The following is a 27,843-nucleotide window of genomic DNA, read 5'->3' as shown; positions in this document are numbered from 1 at the left end:
TCTCCAAGGTCGCAAAGGAAAGTCAAACACTCCCTGATGTTGGGTGCCATTCACCACTTGCTGCAGATTCACGCCATCGAACCAGTTCCGATGGGGGGGAGAGTTGGGGGTTTACTCAATTATTTTTCTAGTTCCCAAGAACAACACCTTTCCTCCAGAGGCTATACTTCCACAGACAGTGCACAAAATCTGTCAGGAGAAGGCAGAGGTACTTCTAGTGGCACCTCATTGGCCATGGTGGCCTTTGTTTTCAGACCTGGTGGAGTTGTCCCTGGAGCTGCCTATGGCTCTGAGGTTCCATGCCCATCTTCTTCACCAGGGACCTGTTTTTCACCCGGAGTCAGAATGGCTCAACTTATTCGCTTGGAGATTGAGCAGGAGTCTCTAGTGGCTTGTGGCTACTTGGGGGCAGTCCAGAATACATTCTTGTCCTCCCACCATCCATCCACCGTTAAAGTATATCAGTCAACATGGAAGGCTTTTAGCAAGTGGTGTAGCAGACAGGGTGCCTTGCCCGTGTCTGCTTCAATAAGACATGTTCTGGGATTTTTGCAGAAAGGGTTAGGTGAGGGGTTCGGTCAAAAGACCCTTCAGCGGCAGGTTTTTGCCCTATCTTCAGTCTGGGAAGGGCAAGGAGGGTCTTCTTTATCTGGTCACCCTTATGTCCACAGGTTCCTGAAAGGGGCAGCAGCCTTAAACCACCTATGGTGCACAAATTCCCTACATGGGACTTTATTTTGCTGTTACAGGTTCTTACCAAACATCCATTCGAGCCTCTAAGATCAGTGTCCCTTAAACTTCTTTCTTTTAAGGTTTTATTTTTGGTTGCTATAACATCTGCACAGAGGGTATCTGATCTGGGGGACCTTTCCATGCGGAAGGAACTATGTTTAGTCTTCCCTGATTATGTTCTCCTCCGAACTGATCCTACCTATTTACCAAAGGTCAATTCTGTTTTTCATAAGTCCCAGGAGTTGATGTTACCTTCTTTTTGTCCTAGGCCAGCATCTCCTAAGGAGAAGGAGTGGCACACTCTGGATGTGTGTAGGGCAATGAGGGTTTACCTGAGGTACACAAAGACCTTCAGCGTCTTGGAGTCCCTTTTTGTTTCTTTTAGGGATTGTACGCTGGGTAAGAAGGTATCTAAATCCACTCTATCTAGGTGGAACTGCCTATACAGAGCTGGCCTACCTGGCAAAAGTGATGCCTACTCCAGAAGGTGTTACCGCCCACTCTACCAGGAGCGTGGCGGCTTCGGCTGCTCTATCCGCCTCGGCTCCATTGGTGGATATTTGTCGGATATTGGTGGATATTTGTTGCTACCTGGTTGTGTTTATCTACCTTTGTTAAGCATTCTAAAATACAAAACTGGGCCTCAGCTGATACCTCTTTTGGTAGGAGGGTTCTGCAGCAGGTACAGATGCAGGTCCAAGGCCCACCCTGTATGTTGCAAGGGGCTCTAGTAGGTGGAGCCCCTTGCCTCCTATTGCTGGAGACAACCCTTTTCTGAAGGAGAATGAATCATTGGCACTTACCTGAAGGGTCATTCTTCTCAGAAGTATGGGTTGTATCCGCCCTGCCCAGGTTCGTCTTGGTTCCTTTTCTTCTTCTGCCCTTTTGTCTGTGGGCAGCATTCCTTTCTGGGTGGACTGTTCTCCCTTGATGGTGTTGTACTAGTGATAAGATTTATTTCGTGGGGGGTTTTCTTCCCCTCCGGTGTTTTGTGTTTGGTATCTTGGTCTGTTTGTAGGTTTCTCTACAGTTTTTTTTCTGGTTACAGAGCATCATAGAGCTGGCTAAATACTGAGGCTGAGGGGATTGCTCCTCTCTTCTGGCTATGAGAAAAGCCCTGTGATTGGCCCTGTCTGGAGCAGGAGGTCGAGACAACTCATCCTATTGGTGGATACAACCCATACTTCTGAGGAGAATGACGTTTCAGGTAAATGCCTGCCAACTATTCATTCTACCAAAGAAAACCACAGGTCTCTCTGGGTGCCAGGAGTCGAAATTGACTTGACGGCACACTTTACTTTACATCACAAATATATTTTTATAAACTCCTTTTATAAGTTGCCGTCCAAGTTGTACAGACTCTTCTTATCTTGATTATCTTCTAGATGACCAGAAAGATCTAATATTTTATGATGTGGCAAAGTTTTGTTTGACAGCCAGCAAAACTCGCCAGGAACTCATTATTGTTATAAATCACCTAGAGACTTCGGTAGTAGGTGGTATATTATTATTATTATTGTTTACACTGTCAGACAGGTATTATTGACTGGTTTGTTTTATCCAGACATCGAGTCCTTCCCAAGGACCTGGAATGGTTGAATTTTATTATCAGTGTTGTTGCTGTTATTATTATAGACATCGTCGCAGAATATTGGTTGTTCCCAGTAATGTTGCTTTTTGTAATTGGCTGATGGTGATTTCTGTGGCCCCTATGGTGGCCCCTATTTTTTATAATAATTATTTATTTCTTGTTTACACAGTCAGACAGGTGTTATTGACTGGTTTGTTTTATCCAGACATCGAGTCTTTCCCAAGGACCTGGGATGCCAGAATTTTATTGTCAATTGTTATAAAGATCATTGCAGAATATAGGCTGTTCCCAGTAAAGCTGCTTTTTGTAACTGACTGATGGTGATTTGTGGCCCCTATGGTGTTGAGGTGCTCTTCAACGTCTTTTGGAACTGCACCCAGGGTGCCAATGACCACTGAGATTATTTTGGTCTTTTTCTGCCACAGCCTTTCAAGTTCAATTTGTAGATCTTTGTATTTGGTGATTTCTTTCTATTTCTTTTTCTTCTATTCTGCTATCCCCTGGTATTGCTATGTCGATTATTTTAACTTGTTTTTCTTTCTTCTCAACTACAGTTATATCTGGTGTATTGTGTGGCAGATGTTTGTCTGTTTATTATTATTATTATTATTATTATTATTATTAATTACATTTATATCCCGCTCTTCCTCCAAGGAGCCCAGTACTACATACTTAAGTTTTGCCTCACAACAACCCTGTGAAGTAGGTTAGGTTGAGAGAGAAGTAAGTGGCCCAGAGTCACCCAGCAAGTATCATGGCTGAATGGGGATTTGAACTCAGGTCTCCTTGGTCCTAGTCCAGCACTCTAACCACTATATGTTCAATCAATCAATCCATAATGAATTCAACTTAGCTGTTCTGCTTTGAGGTTTAACTTGTTAATGTTTTATTACAACTTTTATGCTTTACTCTGTTGGGCTTCTGTGTGTATGTATTACTATTGTACTGGTCTGTGACTGCAATAAAGAATTTAGTTTGATAATACGGTAGAGGGTCAAATTACAAGCCAAATCAAATAATCTATTTAGGGTATCAGGACAATTTGCATGGTAATTTTCTATGCAAATCTGAGGGGAAAACAAAGCAACTTTTATACAAATGAGGCAAAAATTGCATGGGAAAAATTTCCAGTTCAAAAATTTCTAGAAAACCCACATCTGCCAAGCACCAATGTTTTGCTATAAGCTTTGAGGAAAGTGCCTTAAGTTTCACTTCCTTTTGCACTGATCAGGAGAACCTGCAAAAGAAAGCGGGGAGGGCTGGTTTGGACTGATCTGTCTTTCTTCGTTCATCCTCCATCTCTTCACTACACAATTCATTGCCAGGTAAGCTCTGCAGTCCCTCTCTTCTCATACATATCCAGCCACAACCATTAGGCACAGTCTCCTTGGTGCTTTTTGATGAGGTGAGAGGTTTTCTTCTGCCACAACATAGTACAATCAGGGACAAGAAAGAAATTTATAAAATTATGAATGGTGTGGAAAGAGTAGACAAAGAAAGCTTTCTTCTTCTCTTTTAATAGTTAACCCCTGCTAACTTGGCAAAGAGGCACCTTTTAATGTGGCGATTCTCTTTATTTAGCAGGGGGAGAGTAACTGGCCCTATCCACCCCCAGCACAGTACCTCCAGTGACTGTTGCTGGTGTCTATCTTATGTTTCCTTTTAGATTGTGAGCCCTTTGGGGACAGGGGTCCATCTTATTTATTTATTATTTCTCTGTGTAAACCGCCCTGAGCCATTTTTGGAAGGGCGGTAAGTAAATTGAAAGAATGAATGAATATACTAAAATTTGGAGTCACTCACGTGAGTCACTCACGTTCAAGAGAAGGAGGCACTTCTTCAGGAGAGTACATAACTGACTAGTAGAATTCATTGCTACAAGATACAGCAAGGGTCACAGTTTGAGATGACTTTAAAGAGCGGGGATGAAAACTTTATGGAAGATTGATCTATCAACAGTTATTAGCCATGATAGCGAAATGAAACTCTGAGTACAGGTGCTTGGGACAAAGATTAGGAAAAGGGTAGTTGGAGCCATCTACGTGGTAGTAGGTTCAAGAAAAATAAAAGGAAGCACTTCCATGCTGGTGAGTGTCCCTGGGGCTTACTAGCCAGTAGCCTGGCTAGCCTGATCCAAGAGGGATAGTCTATATGTTCTTAAAATCCCATTTCAAAGTTCTATGCCTTTCAGAGAATAACAGCACCTAAGAGAGAAAACCACACCATCATAGCACTCATGAAGTGTGTCTGTTGCCTCAGGCACTGTCCAACAAGCTGTGTCTATAGATTTTATCAAAATGCCCCACTGCATTCACAAGAATTTCCCCTTTCAAAGACAAGAGAGTATTTCCCCTAGACTTCTGTTAATACTGTCAAACTATCTTATGTACTAACAGCGAAGAAACAGGAAAAAAAACTCGTGCATAACCCTCACCACAACCAGTAAGCATGCCTCCTCATTCTTCTTGTAGGGAGAAGGGAACCACAATGCACTGTGAGTAGACTACAGCAGCATTCTTCACTGCAAGGCCTGGGAGCTGGGGATGTGCATGGAACTGGCGGGCGCTGGTTCGATGGCGTGGGGGAGATAATTTTAAGGGTGCACTTACCCCCTCCCCCTCCATGTTACCCCGACCAGCGCTCGGTTTCTTCAAAGTCCTTTACAAGAAGTAACCAGAAGTAGTCGATGCGCCTGCGCATGCCGGTGCACACTTGCAAGCGTGGTGTGCGCATGTGCCCGGAGCCGCAGGTGCATCATGTACTTCTGATAAAGGGGGCAATGGGGCAGCAGGGAGGTGCGCTGCCGCCTCGACGGACTTTGAAGAAACTGAGCACCGGCGGGGGAAATGCAGCGGGGGTGGTGGTGGTAAGTGCATCCTCCCCCCACCCTTAAAGTTACACACACACCCTCTGGTGAACTATTGAACTAGCCAGTGTTTGAATCTGTTCAGAGGCCCATAAAAGGGCCTCCCAACAGGTTTGTGCACATCCCTACTGGGAGCCAGTGGCAGCTCCTATCAACTCTAAGTGTGACTCCCTGACTAACTGTTTATTAGGCCTTTGCAAAGTTTCAGCCAAAGTGAAATATGCTACACAGCGTTGTGTAGGTTCCGTGTTAAGGCAACCATGCCCAGCACCAGTGTGGCTTCTTGAAGAGAACTTTAGTTGAAGAGCAGTATATGCATATTCATTGTAGTAGTAGAAACGAAGCCCTCTCCAACCCAAAAACCATCTTGGAAGGTGTACACAGAGCACTGGGAAGAGTAATCCTTCCCAGCGCTTTCTGTGTAGAGCTCCATGGGGAAAGTGCTGGGAATGACTGCACCTCCTAGTGCTCTCTACATGCCTTCCCAGACATTGCTAGAGCTCAACCGGGCGTGGTGGAAACGGCTCTCACATTGAAGGCTTGTTGCCAGAAGTTGCTCCCACTTGAAAAATAGTGAAGATCACTGGAGAAGCCTTCAACCAGAGTATATTTGCCAAATATTATCTGGAAACCATGATACAGATTACAAGAACAGAAACTACAACTATCTGGTAGAGCTAGGTGGATTCCCATTTGCTTGTTTATTGGAAATTTTCCCTCAAAGGGGAAAAAAATCATGTTTCCCAGGAAAGACTCCATTCAGTCAAAAGAAAGTATAAAGGCTATACTGCTTCTTTTTAAAAAGAAAATCACAGAGTGGTTTCCATATCAAATGGAATGAGAAAATGGTTCAGTGACTCAAAGAGGCTCACAATTAAACACACTCACAGAGACATGGAAAAGACCAGCACCAGCTAATGGGAGGGCTGCTAGGCTCAGGCTGAATACGGACAGTTGCTCCACCCTCAGGGGATTTTACACACAGCAGGCTTTATTGCGAGTTTACTGTGAGGCTTTACAGCAAAGTTGTCCCAAAAAACCAATGCAAATAGTGGAATTTTTTTACCACAGATATAAATCGGGCTACAGTTTAATATGCAGTGAAAAACTCGAACTGTGTGTGAACTGCTCCCTGATACCTCACAGGGACTTTGGTGTAAATCTGGCCGATATGTGAATGCACTCCCTCCATTCCGGAGGAGATGCAAGTTAAAGGGCTTTAAAAGCCCCATGTAAAAAACTTCCAGCTAAAATGTTTTGTTTGCTTGCTTGTTTGCTTATATACTGTAGGGATGTGCGTTTCGTTTCAGATACAAAACGTTTTGTGCACAAAACAGGCTGTTTCGGCTGTTTTGTAGCCAAAACAAAACACCCAATGCTCAAAACAGAAAATTTTGTAGCCAAAACAAAACGTCCCTGTTTCGGATACAAAACGTTTTGTTTCAGCTGTTTTGGAACTCCATTTTGCAATCGCAGAAAGTCTTTCTCCTTCAGGCTCCATTTTGAGTTTTGACATCTGTTTGAATTTCCAGCCCTTCCAGCCCGCAGATTGGCCAGCGAAAGCATGGGCTGATCTGCTGGCAATTGCCTCCTTATTCCTTTTAAGCAAATTTAAGGGTAAATTTTACCCTCATTGGCTAGTGGGGCAGTGTGCATTTACCTTCATTGCCCAGTGGGGCAGTGTGCATTTCATTGTTGTTGTTTCACACTGTTGTGTATAGATCAATTGCATTTGGGGCGGGAGGGATGTGGATTTGCATGACCTTTGGAAATCTGCCTGATTTTTTCCAAAGCTCTGCTGTTGTTAATGTGTGAAGTTGATGTTGTTTGGGGTGTATTCGGGGCAGAAAGGGGGCTTTGGGGGCAGAAGAGTGGTTCAGGTGGTAGTGCCCCAATGGGTGCCTGCTGCCACCCAGATTCCAAAGGAATTGGGAAACCCATGGGGTGCTGGGTTCTGTTGTTTCTGAGGTGCTCTGAGTATAGATTCTCTGGTAGCATATGAGATTTTCAATGACAAACCATGAATCTACTCTCACATGCTACCAGAGAATCTGAATCTACACTCAAACATCTCAGAAACAACAGAACCCAGTACCCCATGGGTTAGCAACCCATGGGGGTGATTGGCACCCTATGTGCTCTACACCACCACTTGCTCTGGGCCACCCTGGTGCCCCCCAAGTGCAGTTATGGGGCAGGAATTATGAAGGTCCATCATTCCCTATGGGGAAGAACTTTACAGATGTGCAAACTCCATTACATCTTTAAAAATCAGCCCTCTGCCCAATTCCTTTGAAATAATTCTGGCAGCTTCCTTGCCCCCACTGGGCACTACCACCCACCCTACTCTGCACTGGGCCACCCCTTTCCCCCCAACATGAAGCTATACTTTTGCTGAAACCTCCATTCTTCCCTATGGGAAAAATCCTATACTTCAAAAATTCACCAAAAATCAGCCCTTTGCCCAATTCCTCTGAAATTTGGGTGGTAGTTTCCACCCATTGGGCACTACCACCCCCACCCACTATTTTTTCAAAATCCAAAATGGGGCCATTTTTTCAAAATCCAAAACGTTTTGGATTCAGATTTTGCAATTTCGAACAAAGAACAAAATTGGGGTGTTTCGGATTGGCTGATTTTGAACAAAGAACAAAACGGAGGTGTTTCAGATTCGGGCCAAAAACAAAACAGAAAACAAAACACACAACCCTAATATACTGCTCATCCTAAAATTGCTCAGGGCTGTTCACAATCAAAAATAAAACCATTTTAAAAACATAATAAAACCGTTAAAATACTAACATAAAATTCATTTTAAACCATTAAAACCACTTAAATATTATTAAAAGCCAGGCTGAAAAGATGGATCTTTATGGCTCTTTTGAAGGCCACCAAAGGGTGATAAACCTCTTCTATTACTCCCTGCTGAGTAGAGAGGCACCTTTTTAAAGAGGTGATTCTCTTTATTAAGCAGCGGAAGAGCAACTGACCTATCCATCCCCAGCACAGCATCCCTCCAGTGGCTATTGCTGGTGTCTATTTTATGTTTCTTTTTTAGATTGTAAGCCCTTTGAGGACAGGGAGCCATTTTATTTATATCTATGTAAACCACTTTGGGAACTTTTATTGAAAATAAAAGTATATAAATAGTCATTGTATTTGTATACATGCTCAACACATGCCACAACCTAGGCACGGCAACTGAGAAGGCCAAATCCCAAGTTGCCAGCAGATGAACTGGTGGCACCCAAAGACAGGCCTCTCCTGGGCACTTTCCAGAATAGACCCAGCAATGGGGTCAAGTCGAATCTCAGAAGCACACTTCCTGTATTGTGACACTGCAGTCCCTACACAGACAGCAGAGTGCCCTTCACATTTCCAATGCTTTGCTTCAAATTTAATCACTGAGATATAGAGCTAGGGTGTTGTATATCTGGCGTAAGAAAGTTGCTGTTTTGGGGGGTTGTTATTTTCCATGAGACTGCTCTCCCTGCTGTTTATGTTTTGAATGTGACTTGCCTGAACGGAGGCATTTTGTAGCTAGTCTGGAAAGAGCCCTGATCTTAATGAGCAGTGAGGAACTTGCAGAGAAAAGTGCTCTCTCAGGTAACCCTGGCCTAAGCATAAACAGCACTTTATATTTTGCTCAGAAACATACCAGCAGCCAGTGCAACTGTTTAAGAATGGGCGTGATGTGGTCCCTCCAAATTAATCTGGAGACTAATCTGGCTGCCACACTTTGTACCAACTGAAGTTTCTGGATTATGTACAAAGGCAGAGCGCCAATAGTGTATGTACTGGTACTTTTCCAAACCCCAGGTCCCAGGCGGAGCGTGGGGGGGGGGAAAGGGCAGAAGCTGACAGGGGCTCCAAAGGTTGTGGAAAGGATGGCATGAGATTCCTTTAGAAAATGTAGCCTGCTCTTCGCTGCCTTCCTTGGGCGTCTGGTGGCAACCTCCTGAGAACATGCAGAGCGGGCGACATTCTTAAAAAGAATTGCCCCCACCCGCTGATCTACCTTCCAGACCGCTTCTCCTGGATAGCTGTCTGCACCTGCTCTCCACACCCTGCTGATCTACCCCATAACATTTCACCTCACACAACCTTGTGAGGTAGGTTATTTATTTAACACTAGCTGGGCTGGGCAGGAGCAGAGCATCTGCGACTCTAGTTCTCATCCCCTCATTCTCAGCCCTCCCCACTCCAATGTGTTTTCTCCCTCTGGCCGTCCGCCTGGCCAACTACTTTTCCCAGCCACCTGCTGCTCCCCGCCCCCCAGGCTGCTTTCTTCACCCGCCAGCCTCCGCTTTCTTCACACACACCCAGCTGCCGCTTTCTTCCCCCGACCCCATCACTTTCCCCGGTGCCGCTTTCTTCACACACAACCGGCCGCCACTTTCTCCCCCCCCCACCACCACACACACCACTTTCCCTGGCACCACTTTCTTCACACTCAGCTGCCATCTTCTTGCTTTCCCTGGCACCACTTTCCCCCCCATCCATCCATTTCTGCCAGTTCATTTTTACCCCCAGCAGCTCGCTTGCAAACTTTCATGAGAGCTACCACGCATGGGATTAGAGACAGTTATGTTTAAGAGAAATATAGAGAGAGGTATTTGTATACCTACTAACAAAGTCTCTCTCAGCAGTTAGGCTGAGAGAGAAGTGACTAGCCCAGGGTCACCCACTGATTTCATGGCTGAACAGGGATGTGAACGCACCTGAATTCAGAGGAGGGCTGGTTTTATGGTAGCAAGCATGAATTGTCCCTCCTGCTAAGCAGAGGCTACCTTGGTTTGCATTTAGATGGGAGTCCACATGTAAGTGCTATAAGATTGATTGATATACTGCTTTTCATTAAAATCTCAAAGCGGTTTGCAACAGAATTAAAACAATGCATAACTGAAATACAAAAGTACAGATAATAGAAATATAATCTATTTAAAAATTTAATAACCCATTAAAATAATACATAACACAAAGCAGCAGCAGTAAAAACAATACTTTCATTCAAAAGCCCGGGTGAAGAGCCATGTCTTTTCTTTCCCCCTAAAAACTGTCAAGGAGACTGAGGAGCAGATGCCAGCTGAGAGAGCATTCCAAAGCCAGGGGTAATGACTGAGAAGGCCCTGTTCCACATGCTCGACAACCGAGCCTCTCACTGATGATCTTGTCAAGCGGGCAGAAACCCTTGGGAGCAGGCGGTCCTTCAGATATCCAGGGCCCAAACCATTAAGGGACTTAAAGGTCAAAACCAGCACCTTGAATAGGACCCGGAACCAAATTGGTAGCCTCTGCAGCTCTTTCTGAATGGGTGTAATATGATCCCAACAGGCAGCTCCAGATACAATCCTAGCTGCTGCATTTTGTACTAGCTGCAGTTTCCGGATATTCTTCAAAGGCAGTCCCACATAGTTATTTCCCTTTGGGGATGGGGGGCATAGCTCAGTGGAAGAGCATCTGTATGTATCCTAGCACACAGAAGGTTCTCCCAGGTTCAGTCCTGGCATCTCCAGGCAAAGCTGGGAAAGACTCTCAGCAGAGAGCTGCTGCCAGCCAGAGTTGACAATACTGATTTATCAGTGTTCTGATTTGGTATATGGAAGCTTCCAGTGGGGATGGGGTCATAGCTCATTGGTACAGAATCTGTTTTTAAAACATTTGCATGCAGAGAGTCCTAGGTTCAATCCCTGGCATCTCCAGGTTGAGCTGGGAAAGACTCACACCTAAAGAGTCTTCTGTAGCTGTTCATCAGAATTAATGGGCTACCTCATTGCTACCATAAATGTAAATGGGTGGTGGAAACCAGAGAAATATGGTTATCTGTGGCTAAGAATTCATTGTGCTGCTGAGTTCTGGTGCTGAGGACACCAGAACCAGAGTGGCTGCTAACCAGACTGTTGAAATTAATCCAAGTTGGGAGGTCATAGAGTAAATCGACTAAAACTGGTCATTATGGGTGTCCACCATACAGTGCTGCATTTTTATCACCATCGCTTTCGCTCAAATAAGTGATTGGTGGTGTCCAGTATACTTTGGACAGGTTTCTTTGTAAAAGGAATCTGGTATTATTACTATTCTTACAGCCTGCATGTTTGCCCACAAAACAAAAAACACAACATTTAAAAATATGAATATAAAGAGGTCGTGTTACGTGTTTCTTAGGTCGGGGGCGGCGGCTGTGATTACGGCTTTGGGGGGCTGGGCGTGACTGTGGGGGCTACCATGGTGAGTGCGCTTCTGAATTTGCAACCACACCACACTGTCGAAGTCCAGCCCGGAGGATACCAGCAGCTGACGATGCACCACCCACTGTTTTGAGGCCGGCCGTGGACCTTCCACTTGGGTCGAGGGGCGCTTCCCCTCCGTGACCAAGAACTCTGGGCGGCGACGAAGCTTCTGGCTTCGCCAGGCAGCATTCCGTTTCCCCAGCGGCCAGCCTAGTGACTCTAGGAGAGGCTCACGCACTCACCAGCAGGGCATGGAGGCGACAAGTCCGTCCTTCCGCCTCCTCTTCTCGGTCCTCCGGTTCCGGATACTTTCCGATTCTTCTGCCACTGGAAGCTCCATTCAGCGATGATGCTTCATTCCGGTTGAGGGGCCTCCCTGCTCTCCCAGCCCGGGCTCGCGCCGTCCGCAGCCCTCCCCCGCGCGCTGGCCCTCCTGCTCCCCTCCCTCCGTCTCTCTGCCGCAGCCGCTGGCGCCGCCGCCGCCGGGGGAAGGGGCTCTGCCACGCACCCTGAAGGGAAGGGAGGGCGAGGCGATGGCGGCGCCGGCGGCAACGGCCTCACAGCAGCGCCAGCTCAGCCGCAGGGCGCTCCTTTTGGTATGCCCCCCACTGTTGCTCCTCCTTCTCCCCTCAGGGGTGGCCCGTAAGTAACCCAAAACTTGAGAATCGTCGAGAATTTGGGATTGATTGATTGTTCCTTTTGAAGAGAGTGGCTGTTTCCTTTTCCCTTCCCTACGGTCAAAAACACCTTCCTCGACTTCTTATCTTCTTGAGGCGGGTTTAAGTGGAGGAACCGGCTTTCACCACACCCCTTTCCTCATTCGTAGCCAGAATTGTCCTGCTCCGCTAAAACAAGCAGTCTGCAACTGAAACCCTCCCTGATGTCTGACTATCTGATCATGATATGACCGAGAGTGTTAACCATGGGGTAGGGAGGCCGTCCTTTTAAAACAGAACAGGTGTTTGTTTTAACAAACACCTGTTCCGCAGAGGTCTCTTCCGCAGAGGTCTCTCTCGCTGTGGCTTTTCCACCGCGGCGTGGCAGGTAGAAATTCAGCAAGAGAAATCTTCTTCCCTAGGAAAACTAGGATGTTATGGGAAAGTAGAGCACTACCTGATGGATTTCTGCCTGTCACAAGCAGCAGTGAAAAGTTACAGAGCCCCAGACAGGTGGCAATCCTACTGGCAGAAATGAGAAATAAAGGGCAGGGCTCTTTAATGCTTATATAGAAGAGGGCATTTAGGCAGGTGCAGTTTCTCAAACAAAGTTAGAAAAGCTGGCTATCTTGGAAGCATTATAAGTATGTGGCGGACGCTTTGAGGAAGAAAAATATAGCCTTTAAATGGCTATTGCCTGAAGGAATGTCTTCTTTAAATAAATCTAAGAAATTTGTTAAGAGGGATTGTTCGGAATTAGAAAAATGTTGGCGAAGATACAAAAAAGCTTTTGATTCAGATCCAGCTATTACTTCAGAAGAGAATTAAAGTTAGAAAAATTATCAAATTAATAATTATATCAAGAAATGGAGTATTATAAAAGATGTTATATTTATTCCAAATGATACTTTTAATTAATACTCTGACATGTTGTAAATGTTGGTGTTGGCATGTGTATTTATCTTATGATAAGATCAAAGTGGAAGAAGTTTGATAATAGTTTGGGAAATTATTAAAATGTATAATCTGTTATGTGAAGAAACGAGATGAAGTGGTAAAATTAACAATGGTAAAGTGGGTACAAGAAGCAGGTCATAATATTAATCTAGAGGATTGGGAGAAGCGGTGTAAGAAATTCACAATGTACTATAATGTAAAAGAGAATTTGATAAAATTGATGTATGGCATTTAATACCTAAGAAATTAGCTTTAATTTACAAAAATGTATCTAATAAGCGTTGGAGATTTAAAGAAAGCGAGGGGTCCTTTTATCACATGTGGCAGTCCTGCAGAGAAGTAAAGAGGCCTTAAGATAAGACTTATGATGAATTTAAAAAGATACTCAAATGTATGTCGCAAGACACTTGAACCCTTTCTGTTGGGCATAATCAATGAAGAAATCCCAAAAGAAAACAGAAATTTCTAAATTTACTGTATTACTAAGAGATGGCCATTTAGGAAGTTTTCTAGAAGATTGGAAACCCTCTTTGTGGTACAGGAAAAACAATGTAAATTTGGATTTATCAATGGGGCTTGAAATGTAAAAATAACAGTTAGGGAATTTGTTTGAGTAATGAAACTAAAGGATTATTATGGTAAAATATGAAGAAAATATTTATATGAGAGCAAATATAGATGTTACAGTATAACTATGTTGAAAGATGAACTGGAAGTCACGTTGGTATATAGAAAACTAATAAAAAATATAAATGCAAAGAAAAGCTGGCTATCTGATTTGGAGCAACATCATTGGCCAGTATACTATGTTTCTTCGTCTAGTGTGCTGCAGTTGATCTGCAAAGCCCTAAATGGCTTCCATCCTAGATATCCCCTTCCATACAACCTCCCTGAGGTTTCAAATAAGGCCTTACTGTAGGTATCCACTTTTTGCAGATTCCAGGTTGGTTTTCACACATAACAGAGCCTTTTCTGTAATTGTCTCCAGAGTTTTGGAACACTTTCTCAGGAGGTTTGCTTATCTTTCTCGTTGTCATTTCATAGGAAGTCTAGGATAATTTGCTAAGTTGGGTGGTGAGATTTTTTTTATTACTCTGCTGCTTTGCATTAATACTTCAGTTTTAATCTGTATGTTTTTATAATTGTGTTTTGAACTTATACTGTATGGTGGGGATGTGCACGGAACTGACACCTGTCGGTCCGAAGGTGGCAGGGTGGATAACTAAGGGTGGGGGAGTGTGCTCATATCCCTCCCGCCGCATTTTCCCCGCCAGCACTGTGTATTTAAACAGTCCGGCGGGGCAGGAGTGTACCTCCCTGCTGCCCCGTTGCTTCCTTGGACCAGAAGTTCCCGGTGCGCATGTTGTACATGCACCAGATACTTCCAGCCCAAGGAAGCAATTCATTTGAATTCCCTTCCCTCCGCACTCCTAGACGGGAAATATAAACGAGTCCTATATGCATTGTGTCGTTGCCCTTGTGGCTCAGGGGATATAGAGTCAGTTCTTCATGTTATTCTGTATTGTCATTTTTATAGGGATGCTCGTATTAAGTTTATTGTTCCTCTCTTAAAGAACCATCCTGATCATACAGATCAATTTTACTTGGATTTTTTTATTGTCAAATTTTAAACTTGTTACTTCTATAAATGTGGCCAAGTTCTGTTTTGTTGCATCCAAACTTCGTAGAGCTTGTATTAGCAATTTGAATATTTGTAAATTATAATTTACCCTTACCCTAACCCTAACTTTAAATGTTAAGCTGGTCTAAGGACTGTAATAAATTTACTACTAAAACAGGAAGCAATAGGGCAGAGGGAGATACGCTGCCACCCTGCCAGACTGTTTGAATACACAGCACCAGTGGGGAAAACGTGGCAGGAGGGGTAAGAGCACATTCCCCCGCCCTTAAAGTTATCCCACCCCCCACCTGCAAACCAGCTCGAATGCCAGTCCACGGAACAGGTTTGGCGCTCCTAGAATGGAGCACCGAATGGTTCCGTGCACATCCCTGCTGCATGGTTCAGGGCCAGGCAGCAACAGGGGTTAGCATTGTTGGACAGCTGCCCAGGGTCCTCAGAATGGCCTATTGTTGATCCTTGAAACCACCCCTGTGCTTATAGCCTTGTGTGGTGGTAGCAGAGTAATTCTCTTGAGGTCCACCCAGGTAGGAGCAGGCCCCCTGAAACCTGGAGCTGCCCTTGGTGCACTACTTAGGGAACACTTGTTGAAAAGCAGTTTATACACTACATAAATCACTCACTCACTCAATCAATCAATAATGGAAGGATAATGCACATATTATTAAAGAGACAAGTGTTTTTTAGCCCATTTAAATAACGGGCACTAGTAGGGGAGAGTGCTGCCGCCTCCAAGAGTTCCGCCCGCACCCGCCGCCTGTTTCGTGTGCTTCTGCGGCGCCGCCAGGCCTCGGCCGCGGCTCTGCCGCCGCCTCGGCCGGCTTCCCCCGCCGCCTCTTCCCTCCGGCCGTCTTCGGCATTGCAGCCAGGCCTCGGCCACGGCCCCGCCTCGGCCGGTTTCCCCCGCCGCCTCTTCCCCTCGCCCGGCTTCGCGGCGGCCACTTCTCCACGGCAGCCGCTTCTTCTTCCGGCCATCATGGCCGCCTGGTCGCCGCGGTCGTGTCTCCCTCGGCGCGTTTCCAGAACGGCCCAGGGAGGCATGGACACACGCCTTGGTGTCCATGGACGGACACCAAGGCTTTTATTAGAGAGGATAGGAGCTTTATTCTTTGCCTTTGGTCACCCGTAGGGATGGGTGTAGCATGTAGTATGGGCATAACTAGAATTGCCATGATTCTATTTATTTATCGATACTGCAGCTGCTGTTGATGATCCCTACCCTTTCCTTCACCTCCCACCCACCCCCATTTTTCCACTTTCTGAAGCAAGCAAGCAGGGCCTTTTTTTCCTCCCTTGCACCCTAGTACAATAGACTTAGTGAAGGGTGTGTGAGTGATTGGATGCAAGGATCAATAGAAGGAAGTGGTTACAGAGTGACGCTCTCAGTGTTGTGACCTGGCAACCCAAGGCACAACTCACACAAAATATTTGGTTTAAATGCTAATTCAAGTGAGTTACAAAAGTTAAATCTTTCTGCCTGCCTTCTCAAGGAAAAGTGCTATAGCCTTTAAGTTGCATTAAATAATAATAACACTTAGCACTCAATATAGCACTTCCACATATTCAAAGCATTCACATACCGGTATGTCTTGCATATATATGTAATCACCTTCTAAAGCACATACAATTCATTAAATTTTGACCATATAGCATATGAGCACAGTAGTCAATACTTCAATCATTCGCAACTGTTTAAGAACATTTTATATTGCACACACTGAAGATATGGGTTAGCTTTCAGGTCTCTCACACTTACTGTATGGTATTCATACTGCTCATTTCAGAAGCCAAAATAATGTGATCGCTACATTGATTGATTGATTGATTAAGTACTGTCAAGTCGGTGTCAACTCTTAGCAACCACATAGATAGATTCTCTCCAGGATGCTCTGTCTTCAACTTGGCCTTAAAGGCCTCTCAGTGGTGCCTTCATTGCTGTCGTAATTGAGTTCGTCCACCTTGTTGCTGGTCGTCCTCTTCTTCTCTTTCCTTCAACTTTCCCCAGCATTATAGACTTCTCAAAGGAGCAGGATCTTCACATAATGTGTCCGAAGTACGATAGTTTGAGCCTGGTCATTTGTGCTTCGAGTGAAAATTCTGGATTGATTTGTTCTATGATCCATTTGTTTGTTTTCCTGGTTGTCCATGGTATCCTCAAAAGTCTTCTCCAGCACCAAAGTTCAAAAGTGACAATGCTTTTCTATTTTGCGATAGCTAAATAGATGCCTTAATTTTATTTCAGATCTCTGCAATAAGAAATCATTTTCACAAATAATGCATAAATTCATTTCTGCATTTATCTGGCCTGTGGTTTAAATGTTCACCAACAGAATGGACATAGGCAGCCCAATCTTATGTTATGTCTGCTTGAAGATAGATTGCACTGAACTTAGGGAATTTATTTGAGAATAAGTGCTGCCTTAATTCCCCCCCAAAAAATGGCTTTCTTGTGCTAATTTCTTTCTTTCTCTTAATTGGGCTTTGAAATCAGGATTTGAGTTGATTTCAAATCCTGGTTAACAGGTAACCATAGCTAACATTGCTTGGCTAACCATGGTTTAGGTTGATGAGGAGAGGGATGTAAGAATTTACATTTGAATGGATAAGAGTTGAGGTGGGAGACTGGAGACAGAGGATGATTCTACTGTCTGCTCTTAATTTCTTAACCAAACTCTATGTAGTATTGCAAATGTTCTGTAGTAAAGGAAGCAATTAGTTATTTATATTACTGTATTTTGCAGAATAATTAATAATGAAATTTTTAAGGGTTTTATTTGTATGTTTTTGTTTTTCAAGTTGTGAAACTTTTCTGTATATTGTTCTAGCTGGAAGTCCATGTTTTATGAATAAAATGTGCCGTTTAAGGAGACGAACCATACACTTGAACAGAGAAATTAGAGATATATTGCCAGATTCAGAGGCTCAGTATGAAACTATTACATCTATCCCAGAAGCTCAAGAAACTTCTCTTCAAATATTTGGAAAAGAAGAAAGAACTGGTAATCCAAACTGTTTCCAAAACCTTTTGATTTCAGATAGTTATTGAAGGGCTGGGTTTTTGTACTGTTGTGTTCTGTGCTCTTGTTTACTTTCCACAGTAGAACTCAGTGTGCAGCTATATCTTATGCAGAGTTAAGTGCATCTAAGCTCATTGAAATCAGTGGGCTTGTCTACATCTAACTTTGTATTGAATTTTAGCTTATAATGTCGTTGGTGGTGAAGCTGTATTATACAGAATCAAACAATTCATTATCCAGGTCAGTATTGTGTACATCAAGGCTGCTCAAATTTGGCAGATGTTGGCCTGCAAACTCTCATAATCCCTATTGGCCTCTGTGGCTGGGGATTATGGGAGTTGTAGTTCAAAAACAGCTGAGGGCCGAAGTTGAGCAGCCCTGGTCTACACTGATTGGCAGTAGCTCTTTAGACTTTCAGATAGAGATCATTCCCAGCTGTACCCTTGGAGATTACAGGAAAGACCTGCTAGGACCTGTATGCAGAGCATGTGCTTACTACTGAGCAACAGCTCCTCCCTACTCTGGCCCTGATCCAGGGAGCCCTGTTACATTGCATACATGCTCAGCAGGGCTTTTAATTAATTTTTTGAACTGCTGTCCTAATTGCCACATCATGTATTGTTTCCCCCCCCCCCCCAAACTGAGAATGTTTAGGGTCAAACTGGATGTGACATTAAACATGTCAATACCTTTCTGTCTGTTTTAAATATTAGTCGTAGAGGCTATTCTCATGATCAGCCACAATCGGGCTAAGGAAGCCTAGCCTGAGTTTGGCTGATCGTGTGCTACAACAGGAACCGCACGGCTTCCGGCAGCAAACCTCCCGACGTACCCCTCCCCTTAGCCGAGGTTAACGGAGTGAGCGCTTCATTAACCTCATCTTTTTGATCGTGTGTTGCCGCGGCATGGCTCCACAGCGTGGCAACACATGAGGAGACCTCCCGGCCAGGAGGCTGCTTTCAGCCTCCCGGGCTCGGGAGTCTCTCCAGTATGCCACACACACACACACACGGGGTATCCTGGAACTTCCAGGGACGACACCTCCCCCAATCCTCACAGCCCTCGCCAGCTCCATGAAGGAGCCGGCAGTCATGTGGGCGGCCAATCTGGCCGCCCAGGGCTCCGCGGGCGATCATCTGCGGGGAGAGTGGGCTAAGCCCGCTCTCCCCGCAGACCTCATTTCAGCGAGTCCCACTGGTCATGAGACTTGCCTCATAGAGCCTTCAGATCAGGAGCAGTGTGGTGGAGTGAAGAGAGGAGTTTAACCATTACACACACACACACACACACACACACACACACACACACACACATCCTGTTGGAAATCCCCACCTCACCCCAACTCCCAAGCTGTTGTTTGGCAAAACAAGCATTAGCACCTGAGGAAGCAATTTTCATTGGGAGCATGACATGTGGGAGAAGGGTTAAACTGCCCTCCATGTCAGTCTCAAAATAATTAGGCCCCCTGAACCATTTTAAAAATAAAAACAAAAACACATAGTGATGTGTTCAATAATCACATCAAGCCTCTTGCGAAGTGACTCTTGGGAAGGTCTGTAAAAAGGTCTCTATATCTCATACACACACTTCTCTGGCTGATAAAACTGCCAAAAGCATCAAACTGATGAAGACATGAGTGAAGGCAAAATTAGTTATGTGTAAAAATACATGTAATGGTAGTCAAACTCTCTTCTAAAACTTTTTTTAAAAAGCTGTTTTATGAGGGGATTATTGGGATTTAAGGAATAGGGGAAGGGGAATTATTTTCTTCATCCATTGTTTCCTGCTTGAGATGTCTCTTTTCCACCTGAAAAATGTGGCCAAACCTCAAATGCTTCTGGGATGAACTTTATTAAAAGTCCAACACATTGTGGCAAGGCCTTTATCAAGGGCTCTTCTTATTCCATTGTGTCTCAGTAATTGGAAGAGGCTAAGGCAAAGCATCTGTTGGTCCTTCTGAGAGACATTGGAACCAAAGCCCTTGATAAAGAGTTTGCCGAAAAGTGCCAGGCTATTAATAAAGTTCATCCCAGAGGCATTTGGGGTGTTCCTCCTTTTTTGTTTGGCTTTGTGCCCTTCCTTTTCTGACATACTGTATATGCCCTCATGGGATGAAACGTTGCTGGGGGACACTTGGAATGGGGATATGGTAGGCAAAGAAAGGATCAAGTTCCACTTCTCCATTCCCAATTGCACACTCCCCAAATTGTTTTTCTAGCCATGAAAGAGCAGTCTGGATACCATTACATATATTTACATGTAATGTGTCTTTGTTGATTCTTCCAATAGAGAAAGAGCAACTGATTCTTCACCTGAGGCAACCAGGCAGTTTTAAAATTAATGGGTATTTGAGCAACTTCTTACATGTAACTGAAAGGCTTCCTTGTGGTAGGGAATTACAGTGAGAATAAATTTTTGTTGACCTAGCTAACATAAAATATAAAAATATATACAAACAGCCATATGTTTCTGGTGCTGATCCTACACCAGCACAAATCCTTTCATTACAGTAGACCAACTGGGTGTAATTTACCAAGTATTCTTGTGTGATTTTATTTCAGTGGGCTTGCACAGGAGCAGTGATTTGTTCAAAGCACTTGTATTATTATTGTATTTGTTCTATCTATTTATTTCGTAATATGACTTTTTTCCTATTTCAGCTGCAGTATACATTCCTATTTATTCAAATCATTTAATTCTTAATTGTTTGACTGAAAAACTATTAATGCAGAGAATCTTTGATCCAGTATACCAGTGGACTGGTCCTCTAGGACAAATAACTAAAGGTAACTATTATTTTAATTGTATGTAAATTAGGAATGCTGTCTAGTTACCCTGTAGTAACTAGAACACAGTTGCTGCAGAGTAAGCCCTGTTGAACTGTGGGCTTTGCTTCTGAATAAACAACATGCTTAGGATTGAAGAGTGTCTTAATAGATTGAATTGTGATTTTTTTATCAGTTCTGGTGGGCTCAAATAACTGAGAGAATGAATCATAGAGGAGCTGTTAGTATGCCTAAGTCTTCTTGACTCTAGCAATATGGAATGACCTTATGTGGCATTAACTGCAGTACTGCTATAAATATGTGTATACTGCTTTTCAACAAAAGCTTTCAAAGCAGTTTACATAGAAAGATAAATAATAAATAAGATGGTTTCCTGTCCCAAGAGGGCTCACAACCTAAAAATAAGTGCGAGGTAAGACACCAGCAACAGCCAGTGGAAGGATGCTGTGCTGTGGTTGGATAGGGACAGTTTCTCTTTCCCTGTTAAATATTAGATAATCACTTCTTCAAAAGATACCTCTTTGCCCAGTTAGAAATTCACTTCAGGAATATGGCAACTTACAGGAATACTGTGCAGTGTTTGTTCCAGGGGCATTTCCAAATGACAGTTTATTCTAACATGAACACAGATTCTGACAAGATTTCTCTAGGGCAGCTAGATGAAATCAAAGGAGATCAAACTATTTCTTAGTGCCATTTGCTGGGAATTCATGAAAGAACCAATCCTTTTCTGTATTACTTAACATCCGTTAACATATTCTGGATGCCCCCAAAAATCTCTCATCAGAATCTGTGATCATGTTAGAATAAATTGCCTTCTGGGAATGCCCCAGGGTAGGGTCCAGCAATGTCTGCAATGCCATTAGTTGTGATATTGTGTTGGTGGAAGGATGCATGTGCCTGATCCACTGGATTTTAGTCATTGGACTAATAATTCTGATAAGACTGAGCAGAGCAGGTAACTGACAAATTTTTAGCTTAATTGGTGTCATGGTTAGTTCTTTCCCATCTCTGTTAATATCTATCTATCTATCTATCTATCTATCTATCTATCTATCTATAATCTATATATATAATCCTCCTAGACGTACCCATCGCTAATCCCATGCGTGGCAGCTCTTGTGAGCTGCCGATTAGCAACAGGGATGGGCAGAAAGAAACTGCTGGCCAGGAGAATGGCTAAGCAGCCAGGAAGGAGAAGCAACAGCCAGGCCGGCCGGCCGCCAAGGGAGAAGTGGTGGCCCGGCCAGCCGCCAAGGGAGCAGAAGCAGTGGCCCGGCCGGCCAGCAAGGGAACACAAAATGGGGCTGAAAGGAGGGAGCACAAACTGGGGCTGAAGGAGGGAGGGAACACAGAATGAAGATGGAGGGAAGATAGGGAGAACTAGGGGCACAGATGCTCTGCGCCAAGTCAGCTAGTTAGAATATAAAATGCATGAATCTATCATCTGTATGGCAATTTATGAGTTTGACATTACATGTTTTATAAGAAATATTCATATAAAATGTTTTTTTAAACGGACTGAGCAGAGTAATAATACCGGAATTCATAATGAATGCATAACAACACAAACCTGTCTAGTTAATAAATATGTTCTGAATGTTGTCAGGAAAGATTCCCCTGAACCTTTTCTTTCTAGGTGACGGATACCATGTTTGGACATATAAAAAAATTACTACTACTACTAATTTTCTGAACAACTAAGCTGAAAAAACCTTTACAACCCAGAAACCAAGGGGAACAATACAAAGAGACTGTTCACACAACCAAACACTGGATAGGACAAGTGTCTTACCCAGGTTTGGGAGCTGTACACATTCTCAGTTTGGAGCTGGGTAGGACAGCTTTTCCTCCTACTTTGGTCAAATGCTGGGTATGAAAGCTGGGTAGGATGGTGCTGTCCTACCCAGCTCCTGTTTCCATAAAATCACTACCTTTCCTCCTAGCTAGTTGTTTGCTCCCACACAACCGAAATTGGGAGCATGTACATCTTCCAAACCTGGTTGTGTGGACAGCCTCAAGGAGTTTTTGGTTGTTTTTGGTTGTGTGGACAGCCTCAAGGAGTATGGTCTCTATTTGTCATATCAAGGATGCCAGCCCCATAATTGCAGCCCCACGCTTCCACTGTAAGTCAATTTATCTTAGGGTTAGTCATTCTAAGGGGCAAGGGGAGGAAAGGCTTGTTTGGCTGCATATAACTTGTAAGCATTCTATTGCTTATCTTTGTTATAAACAACTATTGGCCCAACAATATGCTCAACATGCTGCTAGTTAAGGAGATTAATCAATCAAACCTGTCCTTGAATTATACTGGCTGCATGAAGATAGGATTGCAACTAAATCCTTCATGCTGGCATAACTTCAAGGTTATGACAGCATAGAAAAGTTGATGGAGGGCTGTTGTTGCGTTGTTGTAAATCCTAAAACAGCATAGTTATGATGACAAAAGGAGAAAGAAATAGATTTGAGGATGTGATGGGGAAGATCAGATGAATGGCCAGGTTAGTTCAGATCTTATTCTTTCCTGTGACAAAGCCCCACCTCCACTTCAAGACTGAGCCAGGAAGCACATCTCATTTCTCAAGATCTATTGCATGTGGCTATAGTGCTCTGTGTGCAGGGCTAAAGTACTTGGAGCACACATGGGACTTGTGAAAGGGCACTTTGTGCAAACAATAATTAGTCAGGAGTAACTAACACAGAAGGAACTGCACTTGCCTTCCAAGGGTCTGTACAGTTACTCAGGACTCTGATTTGGAACACTTAACAGAGATTATCATCTGATTATTGCTCATTAGATACCCCTGCTGAATTTTGTATCACTTTTTCTTTGCTTGTGATAAATTCCTCTATGTATTATTAAAGGCTACAAATTTCTACTATATGCACATATATGTTAGGGGCGCATTGCTATGAAAAATTCTGCATTATTGCAGAACTGTAGGCTAGATTACCTTTATGTCTATGTCTTTATGATTAGTTTATTATTTAATGTCACAGTGTTGATATTTTTGGTTATATGTTTTTATTTGTAGAATCACAAAGATTTGTTTTAACTGATGATGGCAACTTGGAGCTCTATAATATTCAGGGCAGTGATTCTGGAGGTTTTACATGCAAAGTGAACTATATGTATAATGGTGAACAACTGACTACAGAAATCAATTTTATGGTCTATGGTAAGTAAGCTTTTAGTGATTTGATTTACTGAATTCATACTTCTTTTGGCCATGACATTCATCTATGAAATACTCAAATGCTTGTATACATGAAAAGCCCAATACAACAGTAGAATAAAGCAAGGTTTCCCAACTTGTGGTACTCCAGATTTTGCTGAATTACAGCTCCCATCCCCAGCCAAAATAAAACCACAGGTTGGGAACCTTTGGAATAGAGCATTTCAACTGTACAGAATTATCCATCAAGAAAAAAGTCTGGAATCTCTATCTATCTATCTATCTATCTATCTATCTATCTATCTATCACATATTTATACCGCCCCAAACACGAGTTCTCTGGGCAGTTTACAAGACAATAAAAACACCCAATAAAAAGATTAACACATTTCAACAATTAAAATTTAAAATGTTAAAACTATTAAAACACAATTAAAACAATGTCTAATAAAAAGCCTGGGTAAATAAATGTGTCCTGATTGCCTTTTTAAAGTTTGTAAGAGATGGGGAGGCTCTTATTTCAGCAGGAAGTGTGTTCCAAAGCCTTGGGGCAGCAATGGAGAAGGCCCGTCTCTGAGTAGCCACCAGACAAGCGGGTGGCAACTGCAGATGAACCTCTCCAGATGATCTCAATGGACGGTGTGGTTCATAGCAAAGAAGGTGTTCGCTTAAATACACTGCACACAAGCTGTTTAGGGCTTTATAGGTTACTAGTGTTTTCAGGCCCGTTAAATAACGGGTGCTAGTAAGTGCTCCGGGCCCACCCCCACTCCCTCTTGCCCTCCCCCCTGCCCAGAAGACTCTTCTACCTTTTATTCGCTCCCTGCGGCGGGCCCCAGCTTTCCCCGCGGCAGGGCCGGTTCCGCCGCAGCCGCCTCTGCCCTCCCTGGTCCCCGCTTCTCCTTCGTTCCGGGAGACCCCGGGCCCCTGAGTGCGGCCACCAGCGGGCCCAGTCCTTTCCTGTCCGTCCTGCTGCCCTGCCGCGGCTCCCGCTTGCCGAGGCCACGGCTTCGCCGCCGCCTCGGCCGCACTTCCGCAGCAGTGGCCCTGTCCGTTCCGCCGCGGCCCCCGCTTGCCGAGGCCGCGGCTTTGCTGCCGCCTCGGCCGCACTTCCACGGCAGCGCCCGCTGCCATGGGGCCAGTTGCCCCTCCGCCGCCTCACCCGCACTCCTGCTGCCAGTTGCCCCGCCGCGGCCACTGCCACCTTTGGCCGTGGCCGCGGCTCCGCCGCCGCCACCTCGCCCGCACTCTTCTCCCGGCGTGGGCGGCGGCCACTTCTCCTTCTCCCAGCCCCAACATGGCCGCCAGGTGCTGGCGTTCGCGGCTGCCTTGCTCTGTTTTGGGCATGCGCTTCGCGCATGCCCAGAACAGGCAGGCACGGACGGACACCAAGTGTTTTATTAGAGAGGATAACCAAAACCTTGTACTTTGCTTGGAAACGTATTGGCAGCCAGTGTAAATCTTTTAAGATGGGAGTGATATGGCCTCTCCGAGATGACCCAGAGACCAACCTGGCTGCCACATTCTGGACTAACTACAGTTTCTGGACTATGTACAAAGGCAGCCCCACATAGAGCGCATTGCAGTCGTCAAGTCTGGAGGTGACCAGCAGATGTACTACTTTTCTGAGGTCATTTATCTCAAGAAATGGACGCAGCTGACATATCAGCCGAAGCTGATAAAAGGCACTTCTGGCCACTGCCTCAACCTGGGACACCAAGGAGAGGTTTGTGTCCAGAAGCACCCCCAGACTGCGCACCTGTTCCTTCTGGGGAAGTGTGACCCCATCCAGAACAGGCAGATCAAAATCATCTCCCGAGTTCCACCCCACACAATAAGTACCTCCGTCTTATCTGGATTCAGCTTCAGCCTGTTGCCTCTCATCCAGCCCATCACTGACTCCAGGTAGGCATTTAGGGAGAGTATGCCTTCTCCTGATGATGCTGACATGGAGAAATAGATTTAGTGTTATCACTATACTGATAACACCCTGCACCAAATCTCCTGATGATCTCTCCCAGCGGTTTCATGTAGATGTTAAACAACATTGGAGACAATACGGAGTCCTGAGGGACACCATAACCAAGTACAGCTTTTGAAGAACAACAGTCCCCGAGGGACACCATTTGGAATCTGCCCGAGAGATAAGAGTGGAAGCACTGCAATTCAGTGCCTCCCACCCTCAACCCCACCAGATGCTCCAGAAGGATACATGGTCGATAGTATCGAAAGCCACCAAGAGGTCCAAAAGGACCAACAGAGTCACACTTCCTCTGTCCATTCCCAATTGGAGATCATCCAACAGGCCAACCAAGGCAATCTCCACCCCATAGCCCACCTGAAAGCCGGTCTGAAATGGGTCTAGATAATCAGTTTTATCCAGGACTGCCTGGAGTTGGGATGCCACCACCCTCTCAATTACCTTGCCCAGCTATGGAAGGTTGGAGACAGGCCTATAGTTGCTCAACTCTGAGGAATCCAAGGCAGGCTTCTTCAGAAGTGGTTTAATAATTGCCTCCTTAAGGCAAGGAGGTATCCTGCCCTCCCTCAGAGAAGCATTTATTATGATCTCTACTAGGCATTCTACAACAACCTCCCTGCCAGATAGTACTAGCCATGTCGGGCAAGGGTCAGGAGAACAGGTGGTAGGCCTCATCGCTCCAAACAGCTTGTCCACATCCTCACGAGTCACAAACTGAAACTGATCCAGCCTAACCACATAAGAGGAGTTGCTGGACACCTCCGATTCAGACACTGCAGTAATTGTGGGGTCTAAATCCAAGTCGGCCCGTATACGAGAGATTTTATCCACACAAAAATCATTAAACATGTCACAGCGGGTAATATATGGTTCCAAATTTGGATTCAAGGGAGGGGGGGGACTCACTAGCCCTCTCACAACCCTGGACAACTCCGCCGGACATGAACTTGTGGATACAATACGGGCCGAAAAGGATAGCTTCTTTGCCGCCCATATAGCCAGAGCATAGATCTTAAAATGTGCTCTGTGTCATAATCTGTCGGATTCAAGTTGAGTCTTCCTCCACTTGCGCTCCAGTTGTCTACCTTGCCACTTCAGCCCCTGTAGTTCTTCTGTATACCAGTGGGCCAATTTTGAAGCAGGTCGGAGAGGATGCTTAGGTGCAATCATGTCTACTACCCTGGTGAGCTTGCTGTTCCAGTTCTCCACCAGGGCATCAACAGGATCACTGACAGAGCAAACACTAAATCCCTCCAAGGCTTCTTGGAACCCTATTGGATCCAATAAACTTCTCCAGAGGACCATTCTAATGGGCCCCTCAGCCCTGCGAAAGTGGGGTGTGACTGTGAATCCAACCTTAACCAGATGGTAGACCGTCCATGACAATGGGGAAATCACAGGAGTCTCCACCCACGGAACACCACCCTGTTCAGAGTGAAAGACCAGATCAAGCGTGTGACCTGTAATGTGCGTCGGTCCCAAGACCCTTTGGGATAGAACTCCTGAGCCACCCCAGACAAATTGGCCCCAAAGTGGACATTGAAGTCCCCCAGCACCACAAGCCTGGGACACTCCAACACCAAACCCAAAACCAAGTCTGTCAGCTCAGTTAGGGACTCCATTGGGCAGTGGGGCGATTGGTACACCAAGAGAAGTCCCAGTCTATCCCTGGTCCCCAAACTTAGGAACACACTTTCAATATGGCCAGACACTTCGACAGGGATCCTGGCCAGGGAGAGGTTATTCTTGTAGGCCACATCCACTCCACATCCCAATCCCCGCGCCTGCTCCTCAACAAAGTACCCTGGAGGGAGAAGCTGGGACCAAGCTGAGCCACCAGCCTCCCCCAACCAAGTCTCTGTAATACATACCAGGTCTGCCCCTTCATCCAGAATCAGATCATGGATGGTTTCAGACTTATTCTGGACAGACTTGGCATTACAGAGGAGCAAGGTGAGAGTCTGTGGGAGGTTGGCACTGCTCCCCAAGGTCAAAGAGCTGGCAGGGCAGCCAGAAGGGGAAACAATAGATTTCTGACTTCCCTTCCCCTGTAACGACATGCTGACCTGCCAACTTTACTTCCTCTATTCCCCACCACGACCGGAATAGCCACCCCACAGTCAGTGGACACACCTCCTGTCTCCCCATCCCCAGACAAACCAAGACACATCTGAAACACCTAGGAGCCAAAAACAACAGAAGCCAAAATATA

The 27,843-nt window shown here is 44.9% G+C and overlaps 2 protein-coding genes across 8 annotated transcripts in view; one reads left to right on the top strand and one right to left on the bottom strand.

The window, feature by feature from the left end:
* The window catches only part of GLIPR2 (GLI pathogenesis related 2), a 54,542-nt gene extending 42,741 nt beyond the window's left edge, over positions 1 to 11,801 (bottom strand). Inside the window, exon 1 of one of the 2 annotated variants that reach the window (XM_053260128.1) lies at positions 11,662 to 11,801. The gene's annotated coding sequence lies outside the window, so the exon portion shown is untranslated. The remainder of the gene's footprint in view (positions 1 to 11,661) is intronic. The other variant, XM_053260129.1, reaches the window with a different exon arrangement.
* Positions 11,802 to 11,911: 110 nt separating this feature from the next.
* LOC128329260 (zona pellucida-binding protein 2-like) overlaps positions 11,912 to 27,843 on the top strand; it is a 67,646-nt gene continuing 51,714 nt past the window's right edge. For 4 of the 6 annotated variants that reach the window (XM_053260126.1, XM_053260127.1, XM_053260125.1 and 1 more), the window contains exons 1-4: positions 11,929 to 12,061; positions 17,497 to 17,670; positions 20,349 to 20,474; positions 23,510 to 23,653. In XM_053260126.1, coding sequence (XP_053116101.1) covers positions 11,953 to 12,061; positions 17,497 to 17,670; positions 20,349 to 20,474; positions 23,510 to 23,653 — 553 coding nt within the window. In that variant the 5' untranslated portion in view covers positions 11,929 to 11,952. Of the gene's footprint in view, positions 12,062 to 12,228; positions 12,347 to 17,496; positions 17,671 to 20,348; positions 20,475 to 23,509; positions 23,654 to 27,843 lie in introns of those variants that run through there. The other 2 variants (XM_053260123.1, XM_053260124.1) reach the window with 2 other exon arrangements.

The sequence above is a fragment of the Hemicordylus capensis genome, chromosome 6, assembly GCF_027244095.1.
Source record: "Hemicordylus capensis ecotype Gifberg chromosome 6, rHemCap1.1.pri, whole genome shotgun sequence".
Lineage (NCBI taxonomy): Eukaryota > Metazoa > Chordata > Lepidosauria > Squamata > Cordylidae > Hemicordylus > Hemicordylus capensis.
The sequence above is the reverse complement of the archived record's forward strand: the minus strand, read 5'-3'. Positions and strand labels throughout refer to the sequence as shown.